Source organism: Cherax quadricarinatus, chromosome 6 (genome assembly GCF_038502225.1).
Source record: "Cherax quadricarinatus isolate ZL_2023a chromosome 6, ASM3850222v1, whole genome shotgun sequence".
Lineage (NCBI taxonomy): Eukaryota > Metazoa > Arthropoda > Malacostraca > Decapoda > Parastacidae > Cherax > Cherax quadricarinatus.
In genome coordinates this window covers 12,566,188-12,584,543 of record NC_091297.1, presented here as the reverse complement: position 1 = coordinate 12,584,543, position 18,356 = coordinate 12,566,188, and the positions used below count along the sequence as shown (strand labels likewise).

Here is an 18,356-nt window from a genome sequence, read left to right as displayed (position 1 = left end):
GCAACCTCACATCTGCCGAGCTACCTCGGTGGACAAAAGACAGGGCGGCCGGAAATCCGCCACAAAGCATACCTCCTTCGGCCACCAACCCCGGAATCCGAAAGGTGGCTTCCAGAGATACACCCGTCGCCCGAGAGACACCCAAAGCCACCCTCCGGGATACCGGAGAGGGATCAGGACATCCCCAGGCAATCCAGATTCCACGGCAAACTACGCCACCGCCAAGAACCTCAAAGGAATGGGATGGACCCCGGTACCCTTTCCGCTACCTAGGAACTAGCGTGCCTGTGGAAAAAAAAAAAAAAAAAAAAAAAAAAAAAAGGCCAAAAAGGAAGGGCAAAAGGGAGGGGTGGGGAGGAGGAGGAGGAGGAGGAAAGGAAAAAGGGGAGGATGGGGAGGATGGGATAGGGAACGGGGGATTGGGGGGTAATTAGGTTCTGTCTGAGGAAGTAGACCGACAGGTCTAATTCCTCAGACCAAGAGCCTCTTCACCATGCCAAGGACCCCCCCTTGAAGAGGACTTTAAGGGTTAAATAAACAAATTTTGCCTGCAAATTCCTAACACTAAGTCTGGCATTAGTAAAGATAAATACTGCTAAAGATATTGAATATGATTTATTAAATATATACATATATACAGATAAATTTTTCGTTTGGGCAATAGGACTGACATACTGTATTCCTTTGTACTGTATAGTACTCAAGATTCCACATAATAACTCATATTAAAATATCACACTGATCAGTTTAGGTTTTGTAATTAACAAATAATGTTGTTACTTGGAAAATTTCTTTTTCAACATGCTGGTTATCTCCCACTGAGGTAAGAAAACTTACATCTTATTAATAGCACTGTAAAAGGAGACCTGTCCTACATCCTTCCATCAAGCCACTGAAGATACATGGGTTGTTAATAACTTTCCCTGAAACCTTATAATCTTCCTCTGGAAATTACAGAAAACATTATTCTAAACCATTAAAACAATGCTTGGCATTTAATATGCTGATACTGTATAGCCCACATGGGTTTAATGCTATCTTGTGAATACAGAATGATAATGTAATTCAGATTCATTCATTGGCTCAAACATTATTACCTGTCATTTCCATTAATAATAATGGTAATGATTATATATCTGGAGGGCATTCCAGGGGTCAATACCCCCGCAGCCTGGTCCATGAACGTGACAATAAAAAAAAAAAAACCTTTGATATGTACTAAGGTAACAATGTGTGTGTGTGTAGCATACGAAAGGCAATTTACAAGGGTCATTTACGAAAATGTCAGGATTAAATGTTTGTATACTAACATAGGGTTGATTTTATTAGATTAAAATTTTACAAATTTTTCAAAATGAGATAGCACGAGTTGTATAGTAACAATAAATACAACAGTGTTTAAAAATAGGCATGGGATAAGCATGGATCGTAACTTGTTGAAGGTTAAGCCTCATTGAGAATGAAGATACAAGTTTACTTGGGAAGAGGGTGTTGTGCAGTTACAAACAATAATGAAAAGAAAACCTTGTATTGGGCCATGACAGAAAAACAAATATGAACAGGGGCTGTGGTACACAAAATAATGATAAAGAAATTCATTTTAAAACTAGGAAAAAAATTTGAGACACATAAAAATAAAAAGGTGAAAAGTAAAGAGAAAATCAAGAGAAACAGAGGGAATATATAAGGATTTTTTTTTTTTTTTTCAAAAAAATATCATACAGTACTAATAGTTGTAGTGCTAAGAATATGATGGGTAAAATGAGATTTATTACATGCACAAGAAAGATATCAATATGATAAAAAAAAGAAGCACTAAACAACAAGGGTCATACAGCGCAGCAGGGCAGGGAAGGATGCAGGGGTATTGGGTAGCAAGAGGGAGAGGGATGATTATTAGGTTATGGAATGCAGTGGGGCAGTGGATAGTGCAGGGGTAGAGGCTAGCAAGAGATTGAGGTAGAAAGGACTGTGGGGAGTGCTTGAGGCATCATCATCAGAGATTGTGTAGTAAATCAGTTGCTGTCAAAAAGTCAATGAGTCAGGATTAAAGGAAGGTCCATCAACAAGAAGGGAAGGTAAAGAAAGGGTAGCAGAGTGGAAACGACGTTGGAGGTAAATTCTGCGTGCTCGTTGATAGTGTGGGCAGTCCAACAGAATGTGACTAACAGATACTGAACCTAACAATTCTCACAGAGAGGAACAGGGCACCTCTCCATGAGATACCCGTGAGTAAAACGAGTGTGGCCGATACAAAAACAGGAGAGAGTAGTCTCCCAAAACCTCGATATTGATGACAAGAAGACAGCCAGAAACCTATACTTGGTTTAATAGAATGAAGTTTGTTATGGAGCAGATCAAACCAACATTGTTGCCAACAGGTGGGATGGTGGGTAGCAATTACAGCAAATACATAGTCCATAAATGGAACACCTCTATATAAAACTGGGAGGCCATGTACTGCTGACCATGCAGCAGTGTCTGCCTGTTCATTGCTTTGTACGTCAACATGACCGGGGACCCAACAAAAAACAATACAGTGGACCCCCGGTTAACGATATTTTTTCACTCAATAAGTATGTTCAGGTGCCAGTACTGACCGAATTTATTCCCATAAGGAATATTGTGAAGTAGATTAGTCCATTTCAGACCCCCAAACATACACGTACAAACGCACTTACATAAATACACTTACATAATTGGTCGCATTTGGAGGTAATCGTTATGCGGGGGTCCACTGTATCTTTGTACCTGCTAGAGATACAGTGTAACCAAAGTTGGATATGAAGAACTAGGGGGTAAGGTGTATCAAATTTTTGTATGGCCTGTAAAGCACTAAGGAAGTATGAAACAACCACAAATGGTGACACAGGCATAGATGCAATATGGATAAGTACTACAAGGATGGCATACAATTCAGCCGTAAAAATGCTAGCTGAGGATAATAAATGCCCTCGCAAGACAGTGTCCGGAAACACTGTTGTGAATACAATGCCATCAGAAGACTTACAACCATCGGCATACACTGCGATGGCACGAGAATGAGAAGGGAAGTGGTCAAGAAAAAGAGAGTGAGAAGCCACCATAGGCAGTTGGGCTTTCGCGCATGGCAGTGGGAAAGAACAGACACGAACAGCTGGAACTTCCCAAGGGGGTAGGGAAAAGTGAGATGCTACATAAACATAGAAAGGTGGTAACTGAAGAGAAGACAAGAGCGAATGTAGGCAAAGAGAAAAGGGACAGAGTAAACAGAAACATCTACTAACATCAGTGACTATCCTATACATGTATATGGAAGGATTGCGGAGGTCATGAGAGTGAACATAATAGTGAAGGCAATGAGCATCACGGCGACCGGACAAGGATGGAATATTCACTTCTGTATAGAGGTTCTCTACCGGTGAGGAGCGAAAAGCACCGAGGCATAAACGTAATCCCTGGTGATGGATGGGATTAAGGCTAGAGAGTAGTAGGAGAGGCTGCCAAATAGATCTGGCCACCATAATCAAGTTTTGATAAAATTAGGGCTGAATGTAGGCAAAGGAGAGTTCTATGATCAGGCCCCCATGAAAGATGAGCAAGGGTTTTAAGAAGGTTCAGCAGGTCATGTGAGGTTTTCAGGATAATCTACAGTCAAACAGAAGGCTGAGAAACCTGACCGTCTCACATTCAGGGATACGCGAGCCATGTAGGTACAAGGGATGATCAGAGATGACTGAATGTCTAGTGAAAGTAATTTGGCGAGTTTTACTACTAGAAAATTTAAACCCATGAGTGATGGCCCAATTGGAAACATGGTTGACCGTATGCTGGAGAGAAACTGCAATGAGGTGACAGTCAGTGCCTGCACAAGCTATAGCAAAGTCATCAACAAAGAGTGATGACCAAATATTGAAGGGAAGAATAGATGCCAGATCCTTTATAGCAAGGAGAAAAAGTGTTGTGATCAGAACACACCCGTGGGGGACACCTTCAGCTTGGGCAAAGTCCGGGGAAAGCATATTATTAACCCAGACACGGAAATGTCTTTCAGTTAAGAGCTCTTAAGGAAAAATGGTAGATAGCCTCGGAAGCCTCAGGAGTGGGCCTGGGCCAAGATATTATATCTCCAAGTTGTGTCATGTGTCTTCTAAAGGTCAAAAAAGATGGCGATAACTGAGTGGTTACTGGTAAAGGCACTACGAACATACGTATCCAAGCGTAGTAAGGGGTCAATGGTAGAACGGCCCTTACGAAAGCCATATTGACTAGTGGAGAGACTATTGTGAGTCTCTAAATACCACATCAAATGTCTATTTACGTTCCATCACCTTGCAAACTGCACTAATAAGAGCAATGGGACGGTGGTGGGTGGCATCACGTCCCGTAGTACCCAGTTTGCGGAAAGGTAGAACAATGGCAGATTTCCACAGCTGGGGAAGAACTCTTTGTGACCAAATAAGATTAAATAGTCATAAGAGGACTGCAAGGGCTGACTGATGTAAATGCTGTAGCATATGAATATGAATGCCATCAGGCCCAGCTGCCGATGACCGGCAAGCAGAGCGTGTTGCCTCCAGTTCCAGAAGTGTAAAAGGCACATTATGAGACTTTGAGGAAAGAAACGAGGAGCATAGATGGAGCCCCTGAGAAATACGGACCAGATGTTTACCAATTTCAGTGGCAACGTCAAGAGGGCTTGCTATATCAACACCGGCAACCCGAAGTACAGGAGTTGGGTCGGGGGAGTATTTACCACTCAGTTTCCGTACTTTTTTCCAGACTGCACTCATAGAGGAAGCTGAAGTGATGGTAGAAACATAATCCACAACAATAGAAGTAACAAGCACAGGGTGTAGCAATGCTATATGTCAAAGAAAACATGAACTGTTGCATCAAAAATAAAATTTATTCTAAAGGAAGTGGCAATCTGCATGGTTGCAATTTTCTAAAGATGAAAATCTGATCTTAGGCAGGTATTATTGATCCCTGAACTTACAAGGCCATGCCACATATAAACTAAATAATGTAAATCTTAATACTACTGATTGCGAGAAGGATTTGGGAGTTCTGGTTAGCAGTTGTAATCGAAAACCAAGACAGCAGTGCATTAGGGTTTGCAATAAAGCTACCAGAATCCTTGATTTCATATCTAGAAGTATAAATAATAGAAGTCCTCAGGTTGTTCTTCAACTCTATATACCCTTGGTTAGGCCTCATTTAGATTATGCTGCACAGTTCTGGTCATCGTATTACAGAATGGATATAAATCCACTGGAAAACGTACAGAGGAGGATGACAAAGATGATCCCATGTATCTGAAATCTTCCCTATGAAGATAGACTGAGAGCTCTGAATCTGCACTCTCTTGAAAGGCATAGAATTAGGGGAGATATGATCAAGGTGTATAAATGGAAAACAGGAGTAAATAAAGGGGATGTAAACAGTGTGCTGAAAATTTCCAGCCAAGACAGGACTCACAGCAATGATTTCAAGTTGGAAAAATTCAGATTCAGGAAGGATATAGGAAAGTACTGGTTTGGTAATAGAGTTGTGGATGAGTGGAACAAACTCCCGAGTACAGTTATAGAGGCTACAACATTGTGTAGTTTTAAAAATAGGTTAGATAAATACATGAGTGGGTGTGGGTGGGTGTGAGTTGGACATGACTAGCTTGTGCTACTAGGTCTGATGTCATGCTCCTTCCTTAAGTGGAAGTGACCTGACTAAGTGGGTCATTGGGCTAATCCGGGGGGGGGGGGATGGACCTGCTTCACATGGATCAGTAGGCCTGCTGCAGTGCTCCTTCTTTCTTATGTTCTTAAGGTAGCCAAGGGACAAAAACTGTTAAGGCTTCAAGATATGAAAATGTAGTAATCCTAAGGGATTTTAATTTTAGCCAAACTTACTGGGAATCTGGAATCAAGCAACTTCCTTGATATAGTTTAGGATAGTTTCTTAAGGCACTAATCAGTGAGAGGAAATAACTTCCTTGCTTGGGTTCTGACAAACAAGATTGTTGTAAACAATTTGGAGATGAAGGAGCTCGGGACAGGTGATTTAACATTGGCTTGAAGTATGGTGAGGGTAATGCAGTAAAGATCCCAGATTTTGACTCTGCAGATTACAACTGACTATTGAGAACATCTGGCTAGTGTTGATTATGGGAATGAAGAGAACTGCCAATATAACATCTTCTAAATATTGTACAAGCTTCTCAAAAAATATATATTCCCTACAGATGCATGACTAATAGGTTCTTAAGTAGACTATATTCAGAGAGGGACAAAATGATAAAGTCACTGTGAAGGAGGATTTGTAAGAATTTTTTTGAAAATCAAGACTGAAGATATCAAGATATTTTGCATTTACTGCAAATGTATTTAGCCATGAAAAGATGGGCCTTTGAAAGGAAAGTGGATAGATATAAGTAGTAAGTGTGATAAACCAGGTTATGAGCAGTAAGGTCTGGCCAACTACAAAATTAAAACCAATGGTGAGTAAAGAGCTCCAGGCATATTTCTGAACTTCTACAGCAATTGCTCCAATGTAATTTATTGTATAAAATGCTAAATTTGGAGCCTACTTCAATTAAACTTACAATATTAGAACCTACCTGCATTATAAATCCACTCAATAAATTCTAGGAATACAACCATACATGTATCTTGAGAAGGCTTCTAATTACATAAAATACAATAATACATACATAACTTGAGATGAATGATACAGTATAGGGTTCTATACAGTATTATGGTTTAATTATCATACTCATTTTTGACTCATCCAGGTCACATACAGCAGCCAAACTGTTGTTGCAGGATTAGAAAATGTACAGAATGATCCCAGTATAATTATATTTACATCTGTGTGTCAAAACATTCCACTGATACTAAGAAGATTTTAAGATGTCTACAGAAATACACAATACATACATTAATCTATTTTTTTAATCTGCTTCTCCATTTCAGTGCCTTCATATAGAGCATGATTTTTCATGGCACTCTGGATCTTGCTCATATGGAACTTCTGCTTTGAAAAGTTGTATCGACAGTATGACCTGTAAAGGCAAGCAGTTCATGTAAGTTTTGACACCATTTCCAAATAAAGAGCAAATACAATTTACCAACTGCATCTTGAATGCTGCTTAACCTTTTGAGCAAATATACTTACATGCAGTTGATATCATTTCACCCACAACGAGCTTTTTCATGTAATTTACATGCTATTTACATACAATACCATTTCAACATTTTTTCCTTATCTATCTTTACATCTACAGTACTAGTATTATTATTATGGATTTTTTTTAAAATTTGATATTTTTTCTACTAAAAGGTCAATTAAACAAATTTCACTGACTGCTAATGGATTTATTTTGATACAGGTCAACTATTTTACATGGATTAATATTTGGTTTGACCAGCCCTAGCATCCATAAGTGCTTTAACACGTGTGGGCATCATGACAACCATGAAAGTTTTGCATAATTCCTTGATTATGGCATAATGAAACCAAACCTTATAAGGCACTGTCTGAGCTGCACTTTGGTCGTAATGAGAACTTCAAGTATGTCATTCTTTAATACAGACTATAAACTCTCAATAGGGCTTATGTCAGGGGAATTTCCAGCCCATGGGAGCAGCTCAACGCCATTTTGTGCACACCACGTCTACTAATTTTGCCATGTGACATGGGACTGAGCCTTGTTGGAATATCCAGTGTTCATCACCATACCAATCCTTTATCTTAGCATTGCAGTACTTGTATATATATGTACTTAACCTGGTTCAAGGTACCCTCAACAATGTGCAAATGACTTGCTCCATGAGTGGAAATGACTCTCACACTACTATCGTCAAAGGAAATTTGACTGTTTTCTTCAAGCATTCAAGCATAAATTCTTCACTTGACCACTGTCATACAGTTAGCATATGATCATCCAGCATTGCTAAATGTAATTCTTACCTGCTCCCATTGTTCAGAATTCCACTCAATGTGATTTTAAGCCCAGGCTAAACTTTCAATATTGTGGGTTCAGTAAGTCATGGCTTTCTTTCTGGGATGACATGCTTTCAATCCACTCTCCAAACCCTCTCATTAACCGTCCTTTGGCTTGCTGCTGCTAGGAAATCCGCCTGCAAGATGCTCTTCTGTTGTTAAGAGCCATGCATATTATTTTTCAGTCTTGTCTTGGTGTTGTTTTCTTCCCACCCTTCATGAGTTTAAATTTATTTTATTATTATCACACTGGCCGATTCCCACCAAGGCAGGGTGGCCTGAAAAAGAAAAACTTTCACCATCATTCACTCCATCACTGTCTTGCCAGAAGGGTGCTTTACACTACAGTTTTTAAACTACAACATTAACACCCCTCCTTCAGAGTGCAGGCACTGTACTTCCCATCTCCAGGACTCAAGTCCGGCCTGCCAGTTTCCCTGAACCCCTTCATAAATGTTACTTTGCTCACACTCCAACAGCATGTCAAGTATTAAAAACCATTTGTCTCCATTCACTCCTATCAAACACGCTCACGCATGCCTGCTGGAAGTCCAAGCCCCTCGCACACAAAACCTCTTTTACCCCCTCCCTCCAACCTTTCCTAAGCCGACCCCTACCCCCGCCTTCCTTCCACTACAGACTGGTACACTCTTGAAGTCACTCTGTTTCACTCTATTCTCTCTACATGTCCGAACCACCTCAACAACCCTTCCTCAACCCTCTGGACAACAGTTTTGGTAATCCCGCACCTCCTCCTAACTGCCAAACTACGAATTCTCTGCATTATATTCACACCACACATTGCCCTCAGACATGACATCTCCACTGCCTCCAGCCTTCTCCTTGCTGCAACATTCATCACCCATGCTTCACACCCATATAAGAGCGTTGGTAAAACTATACTCTCATACATTCCCCTCTTTGCCTCCACAGACTCCTAAGTGCACCACTCACCCTTTTCCCCTCATCAAGTCTATGATTCACCTCATCTTTCATAGACCAATCCGCTGACACATCCACTCCCAAATATCTGAATACATTCACCTCCTCCATACTCTCTCCCTCCAATCTGATATCCAATCTTTCATCACCTAATCTTTTTGTTATCCTCATTACCTTACTCTTTCCTGTATTCATTTTTAATTTTCTTCTTTTACACACTCTACCAAATTCATCCACCAATCTCTGCAACTTCTTTTCAGAATCTCCCAAGAGCACAGTGTCATCAGCAAAGAGCAACTGTGACAACTCCCACTTTATGTGTGATTCTTTATCTTTTAACTCCATGCCTCTTGCCAAAACCCTCGCATTTACTTCTCTTACAACCCCATCTATAAATATATTAAACAACCACGGTGACATCACACATCCTTGTCTAAGGCCTACTTTTACTGGGAAATAATTTCCCTCTTTCCTACATACTCTAACTTGAGCCTCACTATCCTCGTAAAAACTCTTCACTGCTTTCAGTAACATACCTCCTACACCATACACCTGCAACATCTGCCACATTGCCCCCCTATCCACCCTGTCATACGCCTTTTCCAAATCCATAAATGCCACAAAGACCTCTTTAGCCTTATCTAAATACTGTTCACTTACATGTTTCACTGTAAACACCTGGTCCACACACCCCCTACCTTTCCTAAAGCCTCCTTGTTCATCTGTTATCCTATTCTCCGTCTTACTCTTAATTCTTTCAATAATAACTCTACCATACACTTTACCAGGTATACTCAACAGACTTATCCCCCTATAATTTTTGCACTCTCTTTTATCCCCTTTGCCTTTATACAAAGGAACTATGCATGTTCTCTGCCAATCCCTAGGTACCTTACCCTCTTCCATACATTTATTAAATAATTGCACCAACCACTCCAAAACTATATCCCCACCTGCTTTCAACATTTCTATCTTTATCCCATCAATCCCGGCTGCCTTACCCCCTTTCATTTTACCTACTGCCTCACGAACTTCCCCCACACTCACAACTGCCTCTTCCTCACTCCTACAAGAAGTTATTCCTCCTTGCCCTATACACGAAATCACAGCTTCCCTATCTTCATCAACATTTAACAATTCCTCAAAATATTCCCTCCATCTTCCCAATACCTCTAACTCTCCATTTAATAACTCTCCTCTTCTATTTGTAACTGACAAATCCATTTGTTCTCTAGGCTTCCTTAACTTGTTAATCTCACTCCAATTCTCACTCGTAATTCAATTTCTTCTTAATTTTACTGAATTGAAACACCAAGTGTTATTGCTATTTCTTTCTGTTTCAATGTACTATCACTTAAATGCTTATCTGTACCACTTTGCAAGGACTCAAATTGATATTTTTACCCATTTCTGCTGACTTTTTTTCTAACCATCAAACTGCAAGGAAAAAACAAAAGGCACTTTCAACAGCAAGCACGAGCACAGAAAATGCACACTACTGGAATTATCACAATCAAAGAGAAGCAGAAAACACCCTTTTCACGCCAAACCAGGACAGCACCTGAGACAAGTCTCTGGATAAACATCACACGGTCCGTCTAATTCAGTGCTGCCATCCACTGTTCCTTCACAGATGCCAGACAAACTCACAATACCCTTAAACTCTTTTAAAGTTAATTTGAAATAGTTGCCCTGTACTAATGTATCAAAACAAATTGATTAGCAATTAATGAAATTTACTTAATTAACCTTTTCATAGAAAAACATCTATTATTTATTCCCTTGCCTTTCTCTCTTATCTCTCTGCCACCTTCTTCATTCACCTCTTTTTCCATACTCTCTAATTTTATAAAACAATGAAACAACTTCTTCTAAGTACAAGCATCCATTCCATGTGTGCCATAAGAGGTGACTAAAATACTGGAAGCAAGGGGGTTGGTAACCCTTTCTCCTGTATAAATTACCAAATTAAAAAGAAAAACCTTTATTTTTCTTTTTAGGTCACTCTGCCTTAGTGAGATACAGCCGGTTCGTTGAAAAAAAAAAAGCATACAAATTTACGAGCCTATGTAATGTTCTACACTCTTGAAAATTCTTTCAGATGGGAAAGCCTTGACCAAAAAAAAAAAAAAAAAAAAAAAAAAAAAAAAAAAAAAAAAAAAAAAAAAAAAAAAAAAAAAAAAAAAAAAAAAAAAAACACTTGGCAGTTGACATACCGTGGTGATATCACAGTGCATTCACCACCACAACACTCAATGTCACCATCCATCCCTCTTCACAACATGCCACCATACTTTGCTACCTTTCACTGGTAGCAAAGTATGGTGGCATGTTGTGAAGTATGTCACTACACTTCAACCTCCTGAACCACATCATACCACCTCCCTTTACTTTCCACCACCACTTATCATTGCTCTTCTTAATATGCCAATACACACACCACCACCATCATTCTTGACTGCCCTCCACACCATGCCACTGCCCTCCAACTCTTCACAACATGCCAGAAACACCACCCTGCACTACATGCTAGTAAGTTTATTCAGGTATACACAAATACAGTTACGTACATAGATTATCATACATAGCAGCATACAGTTACATAGATTATCATACATAGCAGCATATGTGTAAAGAACCTAGGATAACCCAAAATGTCAGACAAAGTGACTTATTTCCATTGGGGTCCTTGCTAACACCTCATTTTTAAGTTCCCACTAATACTGTGTATTAGACCCTAAGAGGGAAAAAAATAAAAAGCTGTTTGTATGGCTCTTTGGTTCCTGACCCCACAATGTAAATGAAAATTACTAGCAGGTGGAAAAAGAGCATTTTCTCATTATCGAATGTGTCTAAAATGCCTGAAAATGTGCTTATACTATCATAAATTAAGTTCTCCATACAGTACATACAATACTTACCTTAAAATGTGGAGCCAGTTGCCCTTCCCTTATGCAACTGTTGTATGAAAACAGCAGAAAAGTGGTAAAAGCATTGAACATAATGATATTATCCAACCTGTTGACTATGTCACCAACACCAGTTCCTGGAAAATATACCCTCTGTCTCACCCTATCTCTGTTACAGAAAGCATGGTCAATATATCTTACCTGTATGTCACCTACCACAAGGATATTCTTACCCTAACTTCACAGACCGTTGAAATACATACATCCTGGAAAACAAAGAAGCAATTTCCTGCCTTCAAATCTTCTCTATTAACCTTCCTTACTTTGATGTTTCTAACTTTACTGGAAACTTCTACCTATTTGTAATGGATGCCAATCTGCTCCTCACTGGTGGTAACCCTTCACTAACTCCAACCACCTCACAGTCATTGAAATACTTCTTTCAACAAACCGACTGTATCCCACCGAGGCAGGGTGGCCCAAAAAAGAAAAACAAAAGTTTCTCTTTTTAACTTTAGTAATGTATACAGGAGAAGGGGTTACTAGCCCCTTGCTCCCAGCATGTAGTCGCCTCTTATGACACGCATGGCTTATGGAGGAAGAATTCTGTTTCGCTTTCCCATGGAGATAAGAGAAAACAAACAAGAACTAGTAAGAAAATAGAAGAAAACCCAGGGCAGGGTGTATATATATATGCTTGCACATGTATGTGCATTGTGACCTAAGCGTAAGTAGAAGTAGCAAGATATACCTGAAATCTTGCATGTTTATGAGACAGAAAAAAGACATCAGCAGTCCTATCATCATGTAAAACAATTACAGGCTTTCATTTTACACTCACTTGGCAGGACAGTAGTACCTCCCTGGGCAGCTGCTGTCTACCAACCTACTACCTAAACATGCTCTAGTTCTTTTTCTTTCAACAAATCAGCCGTATCCCACTAAAGCAAGGTGGCCCAAAAAAGAAAAACAAAAGTTTCTCATTTTGAATTTAGTAATGTATACAGGAGAAAGGGTTACTAGCCTCTTTCTCCCACCATTTTAGTCTCCTCTTACGACACGCATGGTTTGCGGAGGAAGAATTCTCTTCCACTTCCCCGTGGAGATAAGAGGAAATAAACGAGAACAAGAACTAATAAGAAAATAGAAGAAAACCCAGGGGGGTGTATATATATGCTTGTACATGTATGTGTAGTGTGACCTAAGTGTAAGTAAAAGTAGCAAGATGTACCAGAAATCTTGCATGTTTATGAGACAGAAAAAAGACAAGCAATCCTACCATCATGTTAAACAATTACAGGCTTTCATTTTTACACACTTGGCAGGACAGTAGTACCTTCCTGGGAGGTTGCTGTCTACCAACCTACTACCTAGACATTGCTATAGTTTCATTCTTTTAACACACCGGCTGTATCCCACAGAGGCAGGGTGGCTCAAAAAGAAAAACGAAAGTTTCTCTTTTTAAATTTAGTAATTTATACAAGAGAAGGGGTTACTAGCCCCTTGCCCCCGGCATTTTATTTATTTATTTATTTATTTATTTATTTTATGTCTTTGCAAACAGCATGGCTTACGGAGGAAGAATTCTGTTCCACTTCCCCATGGAGATAAGAGGAAATAAACAAGAACAAGACCTAGAAAGAAAATAGCAGAAAACCCAGAGGGGTGTGTGTATATATACAGTGGACCCCTGGCATACGATATTAATCCGTTCCTGAGAGCTCATCGTATGCCGAAATTATCGTAAGGCGAATTAATTTTCCCCATAAGAAATAATGGAAATCAAATTATCCGTGCAAGACACCCAAAAGTATGAAAAAAAAAAGTTTTACCACATGAAATATTAAGTTTAATGCACAGAAACTGAAGAAGACATGCACAGTTAGTAGTACTCTACTAACAATAGAATACATGACACTTACCTTTAATGAAGATCTGGTGATGATTGATGGGATGGGAGGAGGGGAGAGTGTCGAAGTTGTTATTGTATAGAAGGAGAATCCCCGTCCATTAGGACTTGAGGTAGCAAGTCCTTTTCCGGGGTTACTTCCCTTCTTCTTTTAATGCCACTAGGACCAGCATGAGAGTCAGTGGACTTGTCGCACAACATATCTGTCCATAGAGGCCTGTACCTCTCGTTCTTTTATGACTTTTCTAAAGTGGTTCACAACATTGTCATTGTAATAGTCACCAGCACGGCTTGCAATAGCTATGTGAGGGTGATTTTCATCCATAAAGGTTTGCACCTTTGTCCACATTGTACACATTTCTTTAATCTTTGAGTAGGCAACTTCTTCAATTTCTCTATCCCCTCCTCCGAAGCAGTTTCCTCAGGTCTGGCCTCTTGCTGTTGAAGATGATCTTGCAGCTCATCAGTGGTTAGTTCTTCATTGTCCTCCTCCACCAACTCTTCCACATCCTCCTCACTAACCTCCAACCCCAAGGACTTCCCCAATGCCACAACGGATTCCTCAACTGGCATACGATTCCCAGGGTTAGCCTCAAACCCTGCAAAATCCCTTTTGTCTACACATTCTGGCCACAGTTTCTTCCAAGCAGAGTTCAAGGTCCTCTTAGTCACTCCCTCCCATGCCTTACCTATAAGGTTTACACAACTGAGGATATGAAAGTGATCCTTCCAAAGCTCTTTTAGAGTCAATTGAGTGTCTGTGGTCACTTCAAAGCACTTTTGAAACGTAGCTTTTGTGTACAGTTTCTTGAAGTTGGAAATGACCTGCTGGTCCATGGGCTGCAGGAGAGGAGTGGCATTAGGAGGCAAAAACTTGATCTTAATTAAGCTCATGTCCCCAGAAAGTTGCTCTGCCAAGTCTGTAGGATGACCAGGGGCATTGTCTAATACCAGGAGGCACTTAAGGTCTAATTTCTTTTCAATTGGGTAATTTTTCACACTGGGGGCAAATGCATGGTGTAACCAGTCATAGAAAAAGTCTCTAGTGACCCATGCCTTACTGTTTGTCCTCCACAGCACACACAAATTAGCCTTGACGACATTGTTTTGCCTGAATGCTCTGGGAGTTTCAGAATGATACACCAATAAAGGCTTCACTTTGCAATCACCACTAACATTGGCACACATCAGAAGAGTAAGCCTGTCTTTCACAGGCTTATGTCTTGGGAGTGCCTTTTCCTCCTGAGTAATGTAGGTCCTGCTTGGCAATTTCTTCCAAAACAGGCCTGTTTCGTCGCAATTAAACACTTGTTCAGATTTAAATTTTTCACTGTCTATGTAATGCTTGAATTCCTTCACATATTTTTCAGCTGCTTTTTGGTCCAAACTGGCAGCCTCACCATGCCTAATCACACTATGTATGCCACTACGATTCTTAAATCTTTCAAACCAACCTTTGCTGGCCTTAAATTCACTCGCATTACCACTAGTTGCAGGCATTTTTTCAATTACGTAAATCCTCATGCAACTTCCTAGCCTTTTCACATATGATCGCTTGAGAGATACTATCTCCTGCTATCTGTTTTTCATTTATGGACACCAATAACAGTCTCTCAACATCTTCTAATACTTGCGATCTCTGTTTTGAAAACAGACATGCACCTTTTGCAAGAACAGCTTCCTTGATTGCCGTTTTTCTTGGCCACTATAGTAGCGATGGTTGATTGGGGTTTGGTATACAACCTGGCCAGCTCCGACACAAGCACTCCACTTTCGTACTTTGCAATTATCTCTTTCTTCATTTCCATAGTAATTAGCACCCTTTTTCCCGCAGGGCTGGCACTAGAAGCTTTCTTGGGGCCCATGGTGACTTATTTTTCAGAAACAAGCACTAAAAACACTGTGATAATATGGAATGTACCGAATGTATGCTTAGATGCGAGAACACTGGCTGGCTTGTAAACACTGGCACGCACACGGCAGTTCAGGCCACACGTGGATGCGTCCTGGATGAATCGCATGTGGCAGGTTTTTTAACGTGTGGCAAGGCAAAATTTTTGCATTAAAATGTATCGTATGCCGGATTTAACGTATGCCGATGCCATCGTATGCCGGGGGTCCACTGTATATGCTTGTACATGTATGTGTAGCATGGCCTAAGTGTAAGTAGAAGTAGCAAGACGTACCTGAAATCTTGCATGTTTCTTCTTCTTTCTTTCAACACACCAGCCGTATCCCACCGAGGCGGTGTGGCCCAAAAGGAATAACGAAAGTTTCTCCTTTTACATTTAGTAATATATACAGGAGAAGGGGTTACTAGCCCCTTGCTCCTGGCATTTTAGTCACCTTTTACAACACGCATGGTTTACAGAGAAGAATTCTGTTCCACTTCCCCGTGGAGGTAAGAGGAAATAAACAAGAACAAGAACTAGAAAGAAAATAGAAGAAAACCCAGAGGGGTGTATATATATATGCTTGTACATGTATGTGTAGTGTGACCTAAGTGTAAGTAGAAGTAACAAGACATACCTGAAATCTTGCATGTGTACGAGACAGAAAAAAAAGACACCAGCAATCCTACCATCATGTAAAACAATTACAGGCTTCTGTTTTACACTCACTTGGCAGGAAGGTAGTACCTCCCTGGGTGGTTGCTGTCTACCAACCTACTACCTAGACATTGCTATAGTTATCCAGGATAATTTTCAGCTTCTTATTTTCCTCCTTGAGAAGTAGAACCTCCTCTTTCAACACCTTCAACTCAGATTCTACAACAGTACAGAAGCAAGCCATGGTACTCTATAACACTTCACACTATTACCTTGAAAGAGAAGTCTGGAGGAAATGCTGGCAAAACTCAATGCACAGATACAAGGGAAGCAGATAAAAGAGGAAGATGAGGAAGAAGAACCTGAAGGAAAAAATTTAACAGTGTAACAGTTACACTAGCAGTTCCATGTTATTGGTAAAGTTGCAGACTTTTCACTGATGAGGACCCTGACAAATCTAGAAACACTGCTCTAGAACAGCTGATGATCTCTTGCCATCAACTGTATAAAATACTGCAAAGTAAAAGAGACCAAAGACACAGTGGAGAATTTCTCACTATTTGAATACAACCACTGACTTGAGTGCCAGAGCCCCTACCATCCACCTCAGCAAATAATTTACAATGCTTCACCTCAGTCCAGTTGGGCCACAGCATCTCTCTCCACTCTGTTCAGAATCATCGACATACACCAGTAACTACAACTTAAGGCAAGAAATATTATTTATGTAATATTTGTAGTCTTAAGCAATGCATTCAACATCATGACAACTAATTACAACTACATAATCATTTTTATTTGTTTACAATTTGGCGACCTAAAAAACAAAAGTTGTTTGCCATCTTGGGAAGGGTGTCCAAGGAACGTAACCCAATGTACAGTGGAACCTCAAAAATCGAACTTAATCCATTCCAGGAGCTAGTTCTAAATTTGAAAAATCTGAAATTCATAAGAACATAAGAATGTAGGAACACTGCAGAAGGCCTACTGGCCCATACGAGGCAGGTCCTTATCAAAACGACATCTACCTAAAGCTACTCAAGAAATAACTCCCGTACCCCTTGACACCAATCAAACCCAGCCCCTCCCACTCATATATTTGTCCAGTCTCTTCTTAAAGCTACCCAAGGTCCTAACCTCTATCAGCCCACTGGGAAGACTGTTCCACGCATCTACAACTCTGTTAGAAAACCAGTACTTACCTATGTCCTTTCTAAATCTAAATTTATCCAACTTAAATCCATTATTCCTGGTTCTTACCTGGTTCGACACCCTCAGTACTTTATTAATGTCTCCCTTGAGACATTAATATTTCCCATAAGAAATAATGGAAATACAATTAATCTGTTCCAGAAACCCAAAAATATTCACACAAAAAATACATTTTATAGAGATTAATTACAGTTTTACATACAACAAATACTATAGTTTTTAATTATGTATAGTAATACATATAAAATAACATTTTTACTTACCTTTACTGAAGATTGGTGATGGCATCTGGAAGATAGGGAGGAGGAGGGAGGGAGTTGGGGTTACTGTTTGGAAGGAGAATCCCCCTCCATGAGGACTTCAGGCAAAGCCCTCTCTGGGGTTACTTCCCTTCTCTGTCTTTTAATGCCACTAGGACCAGCTTGAGAGTCACTGGACCCCTGTCTCACAAAATAACTGTCCACAGTCCTCTGTTTCTGGCGCCTCTTTAACATTTCCCCAAAATGGGACATGGTTCTGTCACTGAACTTGTTGCAAAGATGGCTTGTTTCAGCTTGCTCAGGGTGGTACTTCTGCACAAACATTTGGACATCATTCCACTTGGCACAAATCTCCTTAATCTCTGAAGAAGGCACCTCATCCACTCCCTATATTAACACCTTTCCCAACATCGGCTTCCTTGATTTGTTCTTTCTTTGACAGGATAGAACCGATGGTCGACTTGTTTTTCCCATACATCCTGGCAAGCTCAACAAGTCTCACACCACTCTCATACTTCCGTATTATTTCCTTCTTCACATCTATGGTGTTTCTCACTTTCATTACCACAGGGGTACCACTAGCAAGTTTCTTTGG

The 18,356-nt window shown here is 40.2% G+C and overlaps 1 protein-coding gene across 2 annotated transcripts in view; it reads right to left on the bottom strand.

The window, feature by feature from the left end:
* Window positions 1-596: 596 nt before the first annotated feature.
* l(3)87Df (lethal (3) 87Df) overlaps window positions 597-18,356 on the bottom strand; it is a 48,207-nt gene continuing 30,447 nt past the window's right edge. The window contains exons 4-5 of one of the 2 annotated variants that reach the window (XM_070080371.1): window positions 6,915-7,039; window positions 597-944 (exon numbers count right to left, since the gene is read on the bottom strand). In XM_070080371.1, the coding sequence (XP_069936472.1) occupies window positions 6,916-7,039 (124 nt within the window). In that variant the 3' untranslated portion in view covers window positions 597-944; window position 6,915. Of the gene's footprint in view, window positions 7,040-18,356 lie in introns of both variants that reach the window. The other variant, XM_070080377.1, reaches the window with a different exon arrangement.